Below are 20,353 nucleotides of genomic sequence, written 5' to 3' on the forward strand. Positions count from 1 at the left end.
CGGGGCCACTAACACTCTGGGCGTGTGTGGTCTTCGGGGACACAAGCACTCTGGGTGTGTGGTCTCCGGGGCCACAAACACTCCGGTGTGTGTGGTCTCAAATGCAAACACTATGGGTGGTGGTTCCCAGGGCCAAAACACTGCGGTGTGTGGGTCTCAGCCAAGCACTCTGGGTGTGTGGCTAAGGCCGCAAGATGCTGGGTGTGGTTCTGGGCCAAGGACGCTGGGTGTGTGTCTCAAGGCCACAAGCACTTCTGGGTGTGGTCTCTGGGCCACAAACACTCTTGGTGTGTGTCTGGGGCCACAAACACTCTGGGTGTGGTCTCCAAGGCCACAAAGGTCGCTGGGTGTGTGGTCTCCCCAAGGCCACAAGCACGCTGGGTGTGTGGGTTTCAAATACAAGCACCTGGGTGTGTGTGGTCTCCAAGGTCACGTTCACGCTGGGTGTGTGTGGTCTCCACACACATTCTGTGTGTGGCCCAACACAAACACCTGGGTGTGTGTGGTCTCCGGGGGCCAAAACACTCTGGTGTGTGGTTCTGGGGCCAAGCACCTGGGTGTGTGGTTCCGGCCACAAACACTCTGGGTGTGTGGTCTCAAGGCCACAGCACCAGTGTGGCCTCCGGGGCCACAAACACCTCTGGGTGTGTGGTCTCCCACACAAACACTTGGGGTGTGTCTCAAGGCCACAAGCACTCTGGGTGTGTGTGGCCCCTGGGGCCACAAACACTCTGGGTGTGTGTCTCTGGGGCCACAACACTCTGGGTGTGTGTGGTTCTGGGCCACAAGCACGCTGGGTGTGTGGTCTCCAAGGCCACAAGCACTCTGGGTGTGTGGTCTCCGGGGCCACAAACACTCTGGGTGTGTGGTCTCTGGGGCCACAAACACTCTGGGTGTGTGGTCTCCAAGGCCACAAGCACGCTGGGTGTGTGGTCTCCAAGGCCACAAGCACGCTGGGTGTGTGGTCTCCGGGGCCACAAGCACTCTGGGTGTGTGGTCTCCAAGGCCACAAGCACGCTGGGTGTGTGGTCTCCGGGGCCACAAGCACGCTGGGTGTGTGGTCTCAAGGCTGGCCAAGCACGTGCTGGGTGTGTGTGGGTCTCCAAGGCCACAAGCACTTTGGGTGTGTGGTCTCCGGGGCCACAACACTCTGGGTGTGTGGTCTCTGGGGCCACAAACATTTCTGGGTGTGGTCTCCAAGGCCACAAGCACGCTGGTGTGTGGTCTCCAAGGCCACAAGCACGCGGGTGTGTGGTCTCTGGGCCACAAGCATTCCCCTGGGTGTGTGGTGGTCTCAAAGGCCACAAGCACGCTGGGTGTGTGGTCTCCAAGGCCACAAGCACCTGGGTGGTGTTCCGGCCACAACACCTGGTGTGTGGTCTCTGGGGCCACACACTCTGGGTGTGGCTCTGGCCACAAACACTCTGGGTGTGTGTGGCTCCAAGGCCACAAGCACTCTGGGTGTGTGGTTCTCAACAATAAACACTCTGTGTGTGTGTCTCTGGGCCACAAACACTCTGTGTGTGTGGTCTCCAGGCTGGCGCTGGGTGTGTGGTCTCCGGGGCCAAAGCACTCTGGGTGTGTGGTCTCAAAGCCACAAGCACGCTGGGTGTGTGGTCTCGAGGCCACAAGCACGCTGGGTGTGGTGTCTCAAGGCACAAGCACGCTGGGTGTGTGGTCTCAAAGCCTAAGCACTCTGGGTGTGTGGTCTCCAGGGCCACACTCTGGGTGTGTGGTCTCTGGGCCAAACACTCTGGGTGTGTGGTCTCAAAACCAAGCAGCTGGGTGTGTGGTCTCCAAGGCCACAAGCACCCTGGGTGTGTGGTCTCCGGGCCACAAGCACTCTGGGTGTGTGGTCTCAAGGCCAAGCACGCTGGGTGTGTGGTCTCCAAGGCCCAAACACTCTGGGTGTGTGGTCTCAGGGCCCACAACACTCTGGGTGTGTGGTCTCCGGGGCCCTAGCACTCTGGGTGTGTGGTCTCCGGAGCCCTAACACTCTGGGTGTGTGGTCTCCAAGGCCACAAGCACTCTGGGTGTGTGGTCTCCGGGCACAAACACTCTGGGTGTGTGGTCTCCAGGGCCTAAACACTCTGGTGTGTGGTCTCCAGGCCACAAGCACTCTGGGTGTGTGGTCTCCGGGGCCTAAACACTCTGGGTGTGTGGTCTCCAGGACACAGCACTGGTGTGTGGTCTCGGGCCACAAACACTCTGGGTGTGTGGTCTCAAGGCCACGCACGCTGGGTGTGTGGTCTCAAGCCAAAGCACGCTGGGTGTGTGGTCTCAGGCCACAAGCACTCTGGGGGTGTGGTCTGGGCCAAAACACTCTGGGTGTGTGGTCTCCGGGGCCACAAGCACTCTGGGTGTGTGGTCTCCGGGGCCACAAGCACTCGGCGTGTGGGTCTCCAGGGCCAAAGCACGCTGGGCGTGTGGTCTCCAGGGCCACAAGCACGCTGGGTGTGTGGTCCCGGGGCCACACACTGGGCATGTGGTCTCCGGGGCCACAAGCACGCTGGGTGTGTGGTCTCCAGGGCCACAAAACACTCTGGGTGTGTGGTCTGGGGCCTGGGGTACGCTGGGTGTGTGGTCTCCGGGGCCACCAACACCCTGGGTGTGTGGTCTCCGGGCCACAAGCACTCTGGGCGTGTGGTCTCCAGGACCAAAGCACGCTGGGTGTGTGGTCTCCAGGGGCCAAACACTCTGGGTGTGTGGTCTCCGGGGCCACAAACACTCTGGGTGTGTGGTCTCCGGGGCCACAAAGCACTCTGGGCGTGTGGTCTCCGGGGCCACAAGCATGCTGGGTGTGTCTCCAGGGCCAGGCACTCTGGGTGTGTGGTCTCCGGGGCCTGACTCTGGGTGTGTGGTCTCCGGGGCCACAAGCACTCTGGGCGTGTGGTCTCCGGGGCCACAAGCACTCTGGGTGTGTGGTCTCCGGGGCCACAACACGCTGGGTGTGTGGTCTCCGGGGCCAGCTCTGGGTGTGTGGTCTCACTGACCCAAACACTCTGGGTGTGTGGTCTCTGGGGCCACAAGCACTCTGGGCGTGTGTGGTCTCCAGGGCCACAAGCACTCTGGGCGTGTGGTCTCCGGGCCTAAACACTCTGGGCGTGTGGTCTCCGGGGCCTAAGCACTCTGGGTGTGGTGTCTCGGGGCCACAAACACTTGGTGTGTGGTCTCAGGGCCACCAACATTCTGGGTGTGGTCTCAGGGGCCAACACTCCTGGGTGTGTGTGGTCTCCAGGGCCACAACCCTCTGGGTGTGTGGTCTCCGGGGCCAAACACTCTGGGTGTGTGGTCTCCGGGGCCAAACACTCTGGGTGTGTGGTCTCTGGGGCCCTAAGCACTCTGGGTGTGTGTAATCTCCAGGGGCCTGGCTCTGTGTGTGGTCTCCGGGGCCCTAACACTCTGGGTGTGTGGTCTCAGGGCCACCAACATTCTGGGTGTGTGGTCTCGAGACCCTACCTCTGGGTGTGTGGTCTCCGGGGCCTAACACTCTGGGTGTGTGGGTCTCCGGGGCCACACACTGGGTGTGTGGTCTCCGGGGCCACAAACACTCTGGGTGTGTGGTCTCTGGGGCCACGCACTTCTCTGGGTGTGTGGTCTCCGGGGCCACGCTCTGGGTGTGTGGTCTCCGGGGCCTACTCTGGTGTGTGTGGTCTCCGGGGCCACCAACATTCTGGGTGTGTGGTCTCCGGGGCCAACATACTCTGGGTGTGTGTGGTCTCGGGAGACCTGGCACTATTCTGGGTGTGTGGTCCTGGGGGCCACAAACACTCTGGGTGTGTGGTCTCCGGGGCCACAACACTCTGGGTGTGTGGTCTCCGGGCCACAAACATTCTGGTGTGTGGTCTCCAGGGCCACAAACACTCTGGGTGTGTGGTCTCGGGGCCACAAACACTCTGGGTGTGGTCTCTGGGGCACAAGCACTCTGGTGTGTGGTCTCCGGGGACACAAGCACTCTGGGTGTGTGGTCTCCAGGGCCAGCCTCTGGGTGTGTGGTCTCCGGGGCCAAACACTCTGGGTGTGTGGTCTCGGGGCCTCAAAGCACTCTGGGTGTGTGTGGTCTCCGGGCCACCAAACATTCTGGGTGTGTGGTCTCCGGGCCAAAACACTTCTGGTGTGTGGTCTCGGGCCCAAACACTCTGGGTGTGTGGTCTCCGGGGCCACAACACTCTGGTGTGTGTGGTCTCAGGGCCTGGCTCTGGGTGTGTGGTCTCCGGGGCCACAAACACTCTGGGTGTGGTCTCTGGGGCCTGGCTCTGGGTGTGTGTGTGTCTCAGGCCACCAACATTTGGTGTGTGGTCTCGGGGCCTAAACACTCTGGGTGTGTGGTCTCCTGGGGCCCTAAAGCCTCTGGGTGTGTGTTCTCCGGGGCCACAAACTACTCTGGTGTGTGGTCTCCGGGGCCACAAGCTCTCTGGGTGTGTGGTCTCCGGGCCACCAACATTCTGGGTGTGTGGTGCTCCATGGCCACAAACACTCTGGGTGTGTGTGTCTCGGGGCCACAAACACTCTGGTGTGTGGTCTCTGGGGCCCAAACACTCTGGGTGTGTGGTCTCCGGGGCCAGGGCTCTGGGTGTGTGGTCTCCGGGGCACTAAGCACTCTGGGTGTGTGGTCTCTGGGGCCACTAACACTCTGGGTGTGTGTGGTCTCCGGGGCCTGAAACTCTGGGTGTGTGGTGTCTGGGGACACAAGCACTCTGGGTGTGTCTGGGCCACAAACCACTCTGGGTGTGTGGTCTCCGGGGCCAGCACTTCTGGGTGTGTGGTCTCCGGGGCACAAACACTCTGGGTGTGTGGTCTCTGGGGCCTGACTCTGGGTGTGTGTGGTCTCAGGGGCCTGGCACTCTGGTGTGTGGTCTCGGCCTGCAAACCTCTGGGTGTGTGGTCTCCGGGGCCCAAGCTCTGGGGTGTGGTCTCCGGGGCCTGGACACTCTGGGTGTGTGGTCTCCGGGGCCACGCAACTCTGGTGTGTGGTCTCCGGGGCCACTAACACTCTGGTGTGTGGTCTCCGGGGCCACCAACATTCTGGGTGTGTGGTCTCCGGGGCCTGCTACTCTGGGTGTGTGGTCTCCGGGGCCAAACACTCTGGTGTGTGGTGCCACAAGACTCTCTGGGTGTGTGGTCTCCGGGCACCAACATTCTGGGTGTGTGGTCTCCTGGGCCACAAACACTCTGGTGTGTGGCTCTCGGGGCCCCAAACACTGGTGTGTGGTCTCGGGGCCCTTAACACTCCTGGTGTGTGGTCTCTGGGGCCTGCATTCTGGTGTGTGGTCTCCGGGGCCACAAACACTCTGGTGTGTGTCTCCAGGGACACAAGCACTGGGTGTGTGGTCTCCGGGGCCTGGACACTCTGGGTGTGTGGTCTCTGGGGCCTGGCTCTGGGTGTGTGGTCTCCGGGGCCCCTAAGCTCTCCCGGGGTGTGTGGTCTCTGGGCCTGCAGCTCCCGGGTGTGTGGTCTCCGGGACCACAAACACTCGGGTGTGTGGTCTCCTGGGCCAAAACCTCGGGTGTGTGTGGTCTCCGGGCCCTAAACACTCTGTTGTGTGGTCTCCGGGCCACAAACACTCTGGTGTGGTCTCCGGGCCCTCGGCCTCTGGTGTGTGGTCTCGGGGCACAAACACTCTGGTGTGTGGTCTCGGGGCCCTGAAACCTGAGTGTGTGGTCTCCTGGGCACAAACACTCTGGGTGTGTGGTCTCTGGCGGCCACAAACACTCCGGTGTGTGTGGTCTCCTGGGCCAGACACTCCGGTGTGTGTGGTCTCAGGGCCACCAACACTCGGTGTGTGTGTGGTCTCGGGGCCACAAACACTCCGGTTGTGTGGTCTCGGGGCCTGGCCTCTGGTGTGTGGTCTCGGGCCTAAACACTCCCGGTGTGTGGTCTCGGGGTACAAACACTCGGTGTGTGGTCTCCTGGGCCCACCACCTCGGTGTGTGGTCTCCGGGGCCACAAACACTCTGGGTGTGTGGTCTCCGGGACCACAAACACTCCGGGTGTGTGGTCTCCTGGGCCACAAACACTCCGGGTGTGTGGTCTCCGGGGCCACAAACACTCCGGGTGTGTGGTCTCCTGGGCCACAAACACTCCGGGTGTGTGGTCTCCTGGGCCACAAACACTCCGGGTGTGTGGTCTCCGGGGCCACAAACACTCTGGGTGTGTGGTCTCCGGGACCACAAACACTCCGGGTGTGTGGTCTCCTGGGCCACAAACACTCCGGGTGTGTGGTCTCCGGGGCCACAAACACTCCGGGTGTGTGGTCTCCTGGGCCACAAACACTCCGGGTGTGTGGTCTCCTGGGCCACAAACACTCCGGGTGTGTGGTCTCCGGGGCCATAAACACTCCAGGTGTGTGGTCTCCGGGGCCACAAACACTCCGGGTGTGTGGTCTCCTGGGCCACAAACACTCCAGGTGTGTGGTCTCCTGGGCCACAAACACTCCGGGTGTGTGGTCTCCTGGGCCACAAACACTCCAGGTGTGTGGCATACAGTTGGGTGAAAGAAAACGATCATTGGACACAGCTGAATGCAGACATCCGAGGGCAGGTGATTACGTGTTAACTACAGTACTTCCCCCGCCCTCTCTCCACCAAACTTCATAAACAAAGACATGCTGGTTGTCCACTACCTACAGTATCTTAACCCATTTCTCACTCGGATATGGCTGAGTGTAACATTACGATGCTAAATTTTATGCTGTACAGAACGGCCGGTACACACAACCTGGTGAAAACATGAGGCTTTGTTGTTGAGATTGTAGGACCGTAGTCCGACACGGGCCTTTGCCTGTAGGCAGCCCGCTTGGTGGTTCCGGCTGGAGCTCTTGAAGCAGCCAGACCGGATTGGGGATTTGGGGATGGAAGGTGTCCTACCTGCAGATATGAAAGGATACTGCAGGTTTGCAAGTGTGAGCGGACCCTCGGTCAGAGAGCGCTTACCACCAACCCCTACTCTTGGACATGTTCAGTTTCGGAGTGGTGCGCCCCCCAACCCGAACCGAGTCCGCACTTGCTGGGGGGAGGATACTTCCCAAGCTATCTGGGTGGTGGGTATCGTGTGATGACCCGGAGAAGGAGGTAAATGTGGTCTGTTTGGGCCTTTCGGGTTAGAGTGGCCGCTGGTGCTGTGTGTTCTTGCAAGTTTCCAATTCTGTTTCGGAGACTTTGTGTGACTTCGCAGTCGAGGAGGTGGTGTTCCAGTGGGTTGGCCGCTGGCTCCTGACAGTAGATGCATTCCCGGACGACATTTCCGATCGTCTGCCAGGTGCCCTTGTACCCTAGTCGTAGTCGATGAAGGCTAACTTGGGTTTGTCTTGGTGTTTTCTTGTCCGCAAATGGTGGTTCCCCTTTTGTAGCCACAAGGTACCATTTGGCTAATTGGGAACCATCATTGAATGCATCAAGGAAGCTCTTTTGGATGTGGAGCTTGGTAGTTTTTCTGAGGTGGATCTTGATCTGTTGCACGCTTGCTGGAACTTGAATGTGTACGCTTCTAGAACGTGTGGCTGCCTTGGCTGCTTCGTCTGCCATGTCATTTCCCCCGATCCCTACATGACTGGGAATCCAGTGTAAGACAACTGGGCGATTTTGTCTTTGGAAGACCTGTAGCTGTGCGAGGATCGAGGTTAAGATGTGGACGTTGTCTCTTGGTTGGCTGTGTTGCAGCGCCTGCATGGCCGTTTTCGAGTCCGTGTGAATTATGATGGACTTGTGTTCCGGCGTGTTGTAGGGCATTTGAGATTGCTACTAGCTTTGTTTGTAGGGTTAGCTTTCCCGGACTGTCAGTAAAAATGCGACTTTGTACCACGTCTTGGGAATAACTGTTGTACAACAGTCTTCAGAAAACAATAAAATTAGGAGAACTGTTATTTGGACACAATACCAAAAGAAATAGTGAAAAAAATATATAGAAAATTACGGAGACAAAAAAGAAAGTCAACAATAAATAAGAATAACACAAATCGGGCCCGTTGTAAAGGTAATTTCTCCCGGACTCTGAAACCACACTACTGTCTCTCGCGGCTAGGCGTTCACATATTTATACACGAAATACGACGAATTTCAGGTTTAACCACCGAAGATTAGTCACCTTAATGACCCCAGGGAGGTTGGTTTAGGTTAGCGATAAGGTAGTTCATCTTATTGTGCACTAAACTAGGGTGGCTAATCTTCACGTGATCCCATTATTTTATAGCTTGGGTACAGTGTGGGAGAGGAGGGCATTACAAAAATGTCACTGTTCCGAGGAGAGTCCAGAACGATCACCAATAGCAACATGGTTGAGTTGACAAACCATGACAACAAATTGTTTTCAGCTACTATTCCAATATTAACCAATTAAATGGAACGGGTTTCTTTCAGCTGAATAAATCGTCTGAATTTAGCCAGAATAAAATACCTAGGTGCAATACTACTTCTTAAAGGATTAAACTTGCAAACAACGAATATAGTAGTTACCACTATAGTAAAGACCCTGACTTGTTTCTTTCATTATGGGAATATTATCCGTTTAATACAAGTTGGAAAATAGAGAATATCTGTTTTTCACATTTCAGTTATTGAACTTGATAAACGGAGCGAATATGTTAAGTTCTAAAATTACCCTTAAAAGTGTTTCACTTAACTTCGGTTCAATCAGCTTAGACAGGTTTGGTTAATATTGATTTGATTTGGTTGAGTGGTATTATTTTATGTTCAGATATGTATAAAGCTCTCCTTGCTTTTCAATATTTGTCTATCCGAATTTAATGAATACACATTTTTAAATATATAGATCAAGCAATAACTTACGATTCTTTGTAATTTACAATTATAATCGGGCACTAGTAAGTAGGCCTACGTGTTTAAATCTATTGAGAGGGAAAGTCAATGACGAGTAAAGGCCAAGGTGGGCATGGCTGGCAGCATTCAAACTTTTCCATATGTCGAAAATTGACAAGATGTAACAAAATATTTTATGGAAAACAATAATGGAAAAAATAGAAAACTATCCAGCAAAACGGACAAAGCTTTACTCACCACAAAATATTTTCTAGAACAGCAGCACAACGTAGCTCGATAAAGTCTTACACGAGACAAATACTGATCCTCTTTCCTCCGTGGTCGCCTCACTACTGAACGCAATAGGAAGGGCTGGCTTTCGGTTTCTGGCACGACGTGACTGGGTGGATGCAGTTGCCAGAATTCCGCTCCTAAAGATTCCTACGGCCGAGAGTCCTACCTATGCCATGCCATTATATCTCTAAAAAGCGAGCATGTCCCGGTTCGTGTCTGCAGTAAAGGTTACAGATGACTTTTGTCCTTCCTCTCCAACAAGAGCCAAAGCTTCTTTCCAGGAGAGTCTGCTGGCCTTTTGAGTGACCTTGATGCCAAATAGCAGCATCTTCATCTTGGTGTGTGTGTGTGTGTGTTTCATCATATGTAACCTGAGATCCAATGGTACGTGTAGCTATACAATTTTCAGTGAAACGTTTCTTTATTTTATTACATTCAGTGAATGTGACTTGGATCATGTATAACGACAAAAATGAAACATCACACCCAAGCCAAATTTGTATAAAATTGTTATATACAGTATTTACAAACATTGTACAAGAAATTGCTACTGTTCTTTATGTAAGTAGATGTTCAGTTCAACTTAGTCCCTAGTTTTTTTCAATGTGCTCAACATACACATATATTTTATATAATTGTTGGTTTTAATAATAATATTAAATTTGACTCGTCCTTTCAATGATGGATACAGTTGTGAACAACTAGGGAATACAGATCATCTTTAGCAAAACAACGCCGTTTTAATGTTCTTAGCCATGATATGACTGTTTTCATTACAATTAAAATTGAGGGAAAGTCTCTCTTTCGGACTATTATCGTATAAGTGTAAAGTTTTAATGAGATTGGGTGATCGGTATTGCGATTTCCGATTTTTTATAAAACACACACAGTAGGAATGAATGAAGGGCTAATATTCATTCGTTTTGTTTCCGACCATTCCACCAATCGTGAAAAGAATGTTATATACTGTATATACTGTATAACGGAGTGCCGGAAAATCCACTTAAGACGTTGATGTTAACTGAGAAACAATTGTTCAGGCCGGGTTGCTCGAAACATTAACCACAGGTGGATAAATTTTCGAAAAATTTGCTTAATTCTACCGCCAGCTAAAATGCTGTAACTCAAAACTTAAAGCATTGGTAAAACATGCTTAACCAATGATTAAGTTTAGCCCATCTCCCTCACCATATAACTTGGCTAACCCGCAGGGTGAAATTTAAGGATTGTACTAACGCTCTGTGGTTTATTCCAATAAAATCAGACATGTACAGTAGATCAGTTCAGTGACATTTTGATTAAATCGCCGAAGCAGCTTGTCCAAGGCCTACTTACCATATTTTGTAATTAATTTCCTTGCCCCGCCACTGGATTTGCACTGCATGCATTGAAACAATCTTTTTAACAAAACCTCAAAGAAAAAACCGTGAAAATACAAAATTAGTAACAAAATTACATGTGAAAATTAAAAATTGTGAGAAAAAATTACAAACAAGGATCCCTCGGGGAGGATGTGGATCTAAACCATTAATGACGACACGCAAAACAAACCAAGCAAACCTAACCTACCTATTTAAAATATTTTTAAGATGAGTCAGATGACACTATATAGGTTTGGTTGGGTTCAGATGGTTCATGTCGTGTCATCATAAGTGGTTTAACTGATACTCACTTCTAAAATTTAGAGACTGTCATGATAAAATTAAATGCAATAAAACCTCTTCTATTCAGTCTTAAAATATGTATTGTACAGTAGTTTAGCCGCGAAAGACCTTGCCAATTTTACCATCAGAATTTTGGGAAAAAAAATAACTAATATAATAGCGATGATGATGATGATGATGATGATGATGATGATGATGATGATGATGATGATGATGATGATGATGATGATGATGATGATGATGATGATGATGATGATGATGATGATGATGATGATGATGATGATGATGATGATGATGATGAGGATGATGATGATGATGATGATGACGTGATGACGATATGATGATGATGATGATGATGATGATGATGATGATGATGATGATGATGATGATGATGATGATGATGATGATGATGATGATGATGATGATGATGATGATGATGATGATGATGATGATGGATGATGATGATGATGATGATGATGATGATGATGATGATGATGATGATGATGTGATGATGATGATGATGATGATGATGATGATGATGATGATGATGATGATGATGATGATGATGATGATGATGATGATGATGATGATGATGATGATGATGATGATGATGATGATGATGATGATGATGATACGATGATGATGATGATGTGATGATGATGATGATGATGATGATGATGATGATGATGATGATGATGATGATGATGATGATGATGATGATAATAATAATAATAATAATAATAATAATAATAATAATAATAATAATAATAATAATAATAATAATAATAATAATAATAATAATAATAATAATAATAATAATAAATAATCGTTGATAACATATAGCAACATGTATAAATCACTATAGATCCTGGAGGATTTACACAGCTCTAGGTTACGTTCCTCCATCAGGTCCAGCACGGACTCCAGTGTCCATTAACATACGTCGATGAATCGACTTAATAAGAGTTCGTGAGAAAGTAAGCCCCCGTCATATCCAATTTCTCATTGACATAATATCTAAATCAAGCTTATACAAGGTCACCGCAACTCACACCACTGTACAATACCCAGGTCTAAGCTTCTCTATAAGTGCAATTATATACAGAAAAGTCAATGCATTTATAAAACATTATACTCTATTCAACGCTTTTCTTTGGCGTCAACAGACGACCGGAAGCTAGTGACAAGAGGGTCTCTGCTTAGTTGGTGGTTGCTTCGCCGACCAATGAGGGACGCACGCCATCACAACAAACAGGTGAATATGAATGAGAAAGGTGGAAACAAAACGAATTTTGGCAGCTGTAAAACACGAGAATGACCGAAAACCAATAGCACTTTACAGCAAGTTTCAAACATATATTTTTTTTACAACATAATGGCTGCGCTTATGTTTTTATACTTAAATTCAATTATTGATGAGCAGATTAACCTTTTAGATTTAGAAGGTAGCCCCACACCTTGGTATTTTGTTCTGACTAATGCCAGACAATTGCATTCAGCTGAGAGAAACCCCTTGCCATATATATATATATATATATATATATATATATATATATATATATATATATATATATATATATATATATATATATATATATATATATATATATATATATATATATATATATATATATATATATATATATATATATATATATATATATATATATATATATATATATATATATATATATATATATATACTGTATATATATATATATATATATATATATATATATATATATATATATATATATATATATATATATATATATATATATATATATATATATATATATATATATATATATATACTGTATATATCTTGATAAAATCACACGGGAAAATGGAAACAACGGAGTACCTTAGCTTTCGTCTTTATTCAAGACATCTTCAGAGGCAACTGGATTACATGGACAGAGAAAGGCTTAAATATACAGGGTGACCTGTGATTTTATCAAGATTTATCTTATCCACGTTTTCATTGTGGATTTACATGAAATAAATAAATATATATATATATATATATATATATATATATATATATATATATATATATATATATATATATATATATATATATATATATATATATATATATATATATATATATATATATGTGGGGTATGCTATAACGAACGGATCCTACTACGAATATTCCTATAACGAACGGTTTTACCTATAAAATTGAGAATGCTATAACGAACGAAACTCCTACAACGAACATTATTTTATTTTTTTTTCTAATTTATTGTTTTTTTATTACAAATATTAATAATATTCTTTATTTCAGGGGTTTAGATGCATATTTATGCACTTTTTTACAATTTTTACAATTTTATATTACATGTATATTTTTCAGTGTTAAGTGGTTGTATTTGGGGGCCTGGAACGGATTAATCCTATAACGAACGAATGCTATAACGAACAAGGTTCTAGAACCAATTAGATTCGTTATAGCATACCATGTGTGTGTGTGTATATATATATATATATATATATATATATATATATATATATATATATATATATATATATATATATATATATATATATATATATATATATATAATATATATATATACATATATATATATATATATATATATATATATATATATATATATATATATATATATATATATATATATATATATATATATATATATATATATATATATATATATATATATATATATATATATATATATATATATACTGTATATATTGATAAAATAACACAAGGAAAAGGGGAAACAATGGAGAACCTTAGCTTTAGTCTTTATTCAAGGGATCTTCAGAGGCAACTACATTACCAAGACTGGGAGAGAGCTGAAGTACACAGGGTGACCTTACAAAACATGAGGTCAGGTCAAAAAACATGACATCCACTTATCCACACACCAACCACACAGCAAACATGACATGACATGACTATTTATGTCGCCCGTTCTTAAAACCTCTTTTTATCCAATAAGACTATTTCCCTCAGAATAAATTCTCACAACCAAAATAGCACAGTAAAGAACTTTCCAACACTCATGTCTCTTAAGTCCTAGTATAGTACTGTTACCCTATAAGATTTGGCTGCAAAGTATTGAGTACTCTCATCCAATGATTGGTGTTGTAGTGGACGTCTCCCCTACAACTGCCTAACTGCGTAGCCACGCCACCACCTGTTACCGTCTTCCCTAGCAACCAAGCGTATCTGCATTCCAATGCCCGCCGTATCTTAGCAACGGAACTAGTCACCGGCTACTTCTCGGGTTTTCCCACCATGACTCATAGCCGCTGCTGGGTGTATATAAGCTCTGTCTCTCCCTTGAGATTCAGTCTGACCAATCTTCTTGAACAAGCAACACCTCCTCCTCTGCCGCTGCCTGGCGACCCTCGCCTCTCCTCCGCCTGCCTGGCGGTCCTCGCTCCCGCCAGCGAGCATGTCCTTCTCTGAGCTTCCTCACCAACCAATTCTCATTCTGCCCATTTTCCTGAACAAGCAACATCTCCTCCACCAAGCTCCACGCTGTTAACATTTCATTCAACCAGGAGGCCAGCAACAGGCAACATCTCTAACGAAGCTCCTGCACATCTACCTCCTTCAACAAGCTACTCACCGAACGTCTCCTACCGTGCAGCCTCTCACCACACGGCACCTCCAGCACCAGACTGTCTATCATATAACTATATTATACAAGAAAACCACATTAGAGTTTCCTTCCATCCTGAGTGCTAGACAACTTTAATATCTCGATACCCCTACAGTGTCCTTAGCCAGTCTCCCTAGTAAAGATATCAAAAGCATAAAGAGAACGTAAATAACTGAAAAGCCAGATACAAAAAAAAAAAGCCTGGCATTCTATGAAGTCCCCAAACCAACATGTTTTCATTCCACGAGAACATGAATCACATTTAGGGGAACCATATGCAATGTACAACCTCAAAAAAATTATCTACAATACCTCTTGGGGAGTGTAAAATAAAGGGGGTTATTCATTACCGCCTTATATTTCAACATAAAACTGTTAAAAGAATTATTTTAGTTTTTCCAGTCATAATCAGGTGGCACAGATCATATCTAATCTTACTAGTTTCCTTCTCAGAATACATTCAGGAGCCAGTGCATGCCCACTTATCTGCCAACAGTGTGTATCAGAGACGTGACCGACTGCCCAATCGGGTAACGAGCCGATCAGTGGTAAAGAGGATTAAAGTAAAAGTAAAAAAGTATAGGAGCGAATAAAATCATCTTATCATTGTTGACAAACTGGATCACCAGAAGATTTGGCACCACCTGATGATTACACAACCGAAAGCCAACTTAACCTAACCTCCCAAGGTAACATTAGCATGTTTAATCATCAGGTGAAATATGATGGGGTGCATAATCTTCAGGTGATCCAACAACCTGTGAGACTAGGCCAGCAGCACATTGGGCACTTTCCTCCAAACATGTTGCCTGTTTTGCTAGCTGCTGGCCTGGCGGGTCAATTCACATAATGTAAACATGTTAAAATGCCATTGCCGGGAGGGATGTGTAGACATAGATTTGTATTAGGCAGAAAATTTTCAAAAAGTTGCTTGTTAACGTGAGTCAGGGATCCAAAGTATGGTAAAGGTGAAACAGACAGTTAGCACACGACCACGTTTATATATTTCATTCATATTTTCCACAGTTGTTCTTTGGATGATATTAACTAATAAATCAATACAACTTTTTATTTTAATTATAAATATTTTTCCCCTTTTCTCTACCTACGATCATAAATCACCTGTAGTGGGCAAGACATGAAGGATGAGAGAAATTGCCGGGTAAAAACATGGTAAAAAATTTATTAGAAGACAATTAAATCAAGTCTCTATATGCTTTGTACGTGAAGAAATTTCATATTTACCGTAAATATTCCACTAAAAATTCTGGTCTGTCTGCGCGTGTTGTCCTCTGATTGTAAACACATCCACATTTCAGTCTCACTGGTTAATAAACAACGATGTAGCCTCATATCAGAGGTTTTAGTACCTTAAATATAAGCTTGATTTTTTTTTTTATAGCCTTCACTATCCAGAGTCATGAGTCTATGCCCTACACAAATCCTATACTGTACTCAATGATGGACTTCTCAGTAAACTCTCTCAATAACAGACTTCTCACTGTTGGACATTCTCATTAACAGAATCCTCCCAATATTGGACAGGGCTTGCAAGAATTAGTCCGGTATTGGGAGGGTTTATTTCTTTCCACACAATAGGTTCGTAAACTTATTCAATTTATAAATGATGAGGCTCATATTGTTGGAATCGAAACCTATACAGCATTATGGGTTTTGATTAATTTCCAATACATTACGTGTAGCTTTGTTAATAAGAGAACTTTATGTTTGTACAGTATATTTATTGTTTTACGTCAAGGAGGATGACTGCAGGAGAAGCCATATTGTGTTTCAATGACATCCTTATCGCGTCGTGTTTGGCATTTAATCGCAGCTAATATACAACTCGTAACTGTCAGCAGTTCGGTAATTATGGTGGGTATTTTAGACACAGTTTAGTACCCTGATTACTTTCAGTTCTATTCATTTCTTGTGCAAATACTTAGTTTTCTAGATATAGGCAAGTTAAGATATAGGTTAGGTTAGGTTTGGTTAGGTTAGCACATGATTTCAGCCAATTTTATATTTTACCACAACATAATACAGTATTCCTTAATAAAATCAGTGAAAACTGGGTATTTTTAAACTCATTTTCAATGAAAAACAGCGGACGGTCATGATCAGAATAATTACCTTAATCTCAAGTTAGCTGTGCTTGTGCAGGATGCAGACCATCTTGTCTCCATGAGTTCGTCTAACACTGACTACTTGGTAAGACATGCAAATGTTCAAAATGTCGCAGAGAACTGAGGGTGAAGAAGAAATACCAGTAAGAGTTTCAGTGCCATAACCGACCGTACTCTCACATTCACAAAAAAACATAAAATTACACCATGCTGCTTCAAGATAGTTCCTTCCAATAGTACCAGATATCAAAGTACTGTAAGTTCTTTGTGTAATATCCCATGGGGTCCAGGTGTTGGAGCCCCCAGCTAGGAATTTAGGTAAGGTTAGATGAGTTTAATCGATCTATGACGGCGAGTTGGTTAGGTCAGGTTCTGTGCATTTTCGTTTCCTTTTCGTGTTCAGTATCATGCAAATAGTACCTCCAGAATTTTTTATTCAATTCCATAAGTTATTTCTGGTGCTAACCGTCTGCCCCTCCTTTAACCAGAGCATTACTCAAGATCATAAGGATGAGGGTCCGACTAATTACCCAAATGTAGCCGCAATGAAGTCAAATAATGATCCTACATGAATAAATCGGACTGCCAATCACTTGTCGACTGGTATTTGGTTTCACGAAGTCACAAAAAATCGGTAAACTTAATTTCATCTGAGTTAATAGATCGAGTGCATGTACCTAACCTAACCTAACCTAACACAACTCAGATTAAATTAAGTTTACCAATTTTTTGTGACTTTATGACACCAAATAATAATCGAGAAGTGATTCACAGCCCAATTTACACCTGTAGGACCATCATTTGACTTCATTGCGACTACATTTGGCTAATTACTCGCTCCCTCGGTACAAGCACGTGATCTATTAACTCGGTTTAAATTAAGTTTTCCATTTTTTGGTGACTTCGTGACACCAAATACTATTCGAGAAGTGGTTGGCAGTCCGATTTATTCATGTAAGACCATTATTTGACTTCATTGCAGCTACATTTGGGTAATTAGTCAGACCGTAAGGATGAGGCAGGTTAGTTTGGTTCACATCAACTCTCATAAGTGATTTAATGTACTGTAGTCTCAAAGTCTGGTGATTTTTCAACAATGGTCAAATACTCTTAATTGTGAGACTATTAAAGCGATTCTGAGTAACCTGTAAGTTCAATCACCATCAGTTCAACACACGATAATGACAAAAACACTAACAATAATGCAGAAAGTTTCATGTTGAACTGTATATAACGTGGTAATGCTTGATACCCTTTTATTTGCCGTTCTTTTAAGAGAAATGTGTTATAAGTTTACAATAATAACCCTTTAGGAATAATAGTTTAACCCTTTGAGGCAGAGGATTTATTTCTTTGGTGATGACTTGATTCTCTATGATGGTTTAAATACCCACAGTGAAATATCTGGTAGAATAACAGAAGATCTTCACCAACTCACTAATAAACTGATAACTAAATTATTTGAAAATAAGGGTAAATGGAAAGGAAATGAAGCCAACAAGCTTAGGTATCAACTCTTGGAGGATGAAGGGGGCTAAAGTTAAACATTACGGGGGATTAAAACTGATGTACTGGTAATGAGGATAATATAACCCAAACATTCCAACCCATAAACCCGTCAGAATTTGCTCGTGTATCCAAATGATGATTATTATGTACGTGTATTAATATACGGCCCCCTAAGTGTCGTCTGCTGGCGCAACCCGGTGATGCCCCCAATTTGTATTAACTGCACTTTATGATTGATGACGCGCTGCACAATGGCAAAAATCTAGCACAATAGTTCAATACTAGTACTACAAAAACTAAACATAAAAGTTTATGATAAAGTACCGACCGGCAAGAAGCATATAATACTTTATCATACATTATCAGAATAAAATGTGAAGTGTGATTCCTTACCTTCGTAATTGAATCCTCTTTGACAAATATTCTCTAACACTTAAACCACACAAGTTAAACACTAAATACGAGGACTGGACACCCCTCCGAAGTTAACTCGTACTACACTACACTTTCAATATGTGTGACCGTGAATCTTCAAGTGTGCCAACCGAGCACCAATTCACATAGCTAGAATTAACAGCTGAATACCTAAGATTCTAATATCTGTATCTGTAGATATATTCCTTTGAAATTATTCTATTCATTTATCTCGTGACCTATTTTTATTGGTTATATTATTATAACCCAGGTCAAGTAACAGTACTGTACTTTAAAGATAAATAAAAAGCTCATAATATAAGTCTTTTCGTTTTATGCTAAATTTATTATAAGATACAGGAATATCTCTGCTATTTAGTTTTCAACCCCAAAAAGAGTTTTAAATGTACTATAACCTATAACTCTAACGTTGGCAACCCTGGATACATGCTGGAGTACGAGAAACGAGTCTATCATTGTTTACAAGCTCACACTCATACTATCACGAGTCTATCATTGTTTACAAGCTCACACTCATACTATCACGAGTCTATCATTGTTTACAAGCTCACACTCATACTATCACGAGTCTATCATTGTTTACAAGCTCACACTCATACTATAACGAGTCTATCATTGTTTACAAGCTCACACTCATACTATAACGAGTCTATCATTGTTTACAAGCTCACACTCATACTATCACGAGTCTATCATTGTTTACAAGCTCACACTCATACTATCACGAGTCTATCATTGTTTACAAGCTCACACTCATACTATCACGAGTCTATCATTGTTTACAAGCTCACATACTATCACGAGTCTATCATTGTTTACAAGCTCACACTCATACTATCACGAGTCTATCATTGTTTACAAGCTCACACTCATACTATCACGAGTCTATCATTGTTTACAAGCTCACACTCATACTATCACGAGTCTATCATTGTTTACAAGCTCACACTCATACTATCACGAGTCTATCATTGTTTACAAGCTCACACTCATACTATCACGAGTCTATCATTGTTTGCTCACACTCATACTATCACGAGTCTATCATTGTTTAAGCTCACACTCATACTATCACGAGTCTATCATTGTTTACAAGCTCACACTCATACTATCACGAGTCTATCATTGTTTACAAGCTCACACTCATACTATCACGAGTCTATCATTGTTTACAAGCTCACACTCATACTATCTAACGAGTCTATCATTGTTTTTACAAGCTCACACTCATACTAATTCTATCATTGTTTACAGCTCACACTCATACTATCACGAGTCTATCATTGTTTACAAGCTCACACTCATACTATCACGAGTCTATCATTGTTTACAAGCTCATTGTTCTACAAGCTCACACTCATACTATCACGAGTCTATCATTGTTTTAAGTTTCACAGCTCCATCATTGTTTACAAACTCACACTCATACTATCACGAGTCTATCATTGTTTACAAGCTCACACTCATACTATCACGAAGTCTATCATTGTTTATAGCTCACACTCATACTATCAGTCTATCATTGTTTACAAGCTCACACTCATACTATCACGAGTCTATCATTGTTTACAAGCCCACAAGCACAGTCTATCATACATATATCACAGTCTATCATTACAAGCTCACACACTCATACCATACAGCTCACACTCATACTATCACGAGTCTCATTGTTTACAAGCTCACACTCATACTATCACGAGTCTATCATTGTTTACAAGCTCACACTCATACTATCACGAAGTCTATCATTGTTTACAAGCTCACACTCATACTATACTCGAGTCTATCATTGTTTACAAGCTCACACTCATACTATCACGAGTCTATCATTGTTTACAAGCTCACACTCATACTATCACGAGTCTATCATTGTTTACAGGCTCACACTCATACTATCACGAGTCTATCATTGTTTACAAGC

At 44.6% G+C, this 20,353-nt stretch overlaps 2 protein-coding genes across 5 annotated transcripts in view; both read right to left on the minus strand.

The window, feature by feature from the left end:
• Positions 1 to 18,537, minus strand: part of LOC121863258 (solute carrier family 10 member 6-like) — a 47,757-nt gene extending 29,220 nt beyond the window's left edge. Inside the window, exons 1-2 of one of the 4 annotated variants that reach the window (XM_042361807.1) lie at positions 18,388 to 18,524; positions 16,493 to 16,605 (exon numbers count right to left, since the gene is read on the minus strand). The gene's annotated coding sequence lies outside the window, so the exon portion shown is untranslated. Of the gene's footprint in view, positions 1 to 9,012; positions 9,132 to 16,492; positions 16,606 to 18,387 lie in introns of those variants that run through there. The other 3 variants (XM_042361805.1, XM_042361804.1, XM_042361806.1) reach the window with 3 other exon arrangements.
• Positions 2,252 to 5,024, minus strand: LOC121863329 (proteoglycan 4-like). The gene is made up of 2 exons (XM_042361953.1): positions 4,872 to 5,024; positions 2,252 to 3,142 (listed from the first exon to the last, which is right to left on the minus strand). The coding sequence occupies exons 1-2, from the start codon at positions 5,022 to 5,024 to the stop codon at positions 2,252 to 2,254; spliced, it is 1,044 nt and encodes a 347-aa protein (XP_042217887.1).
• Positions 18,538 to 20,353: the final 1,816 nt, after the last annotated feature.

Source organism: Homarus americanus, unplaced genomic scaffold, assembly GCF_018991925.1.
Source record: "Homarus americanus isolate GMGI-L3 unplaced genomic scaffold, GMGI_Hamer_2.0 scaffold46197, whole genome shotgun sequence".
Classification (NCBI taxonomy): domain Eukaryota; kingdom Metazoa; phylum Arthropoda; class Malacostraca; order Decapoda; family Nephropidae; genus Homarus; species Homarus americanus.

Coding starts and splice junctions, on each gene's coding strand:
- LOC121863329 (XM_042361953.1), bottom strand. CDS start 5,024: ATGTTGGTGGCCCCGGAGACCACACACCAGAGTGTTAGTGGCCCCGGA. Junction 3,143..4,871: donor CGGAGACCACACACCCAGAG/GTTTGCAGGCCG, acceptor TGTGGCCCCGAG/ACACCACACCCAGAGTGCTT.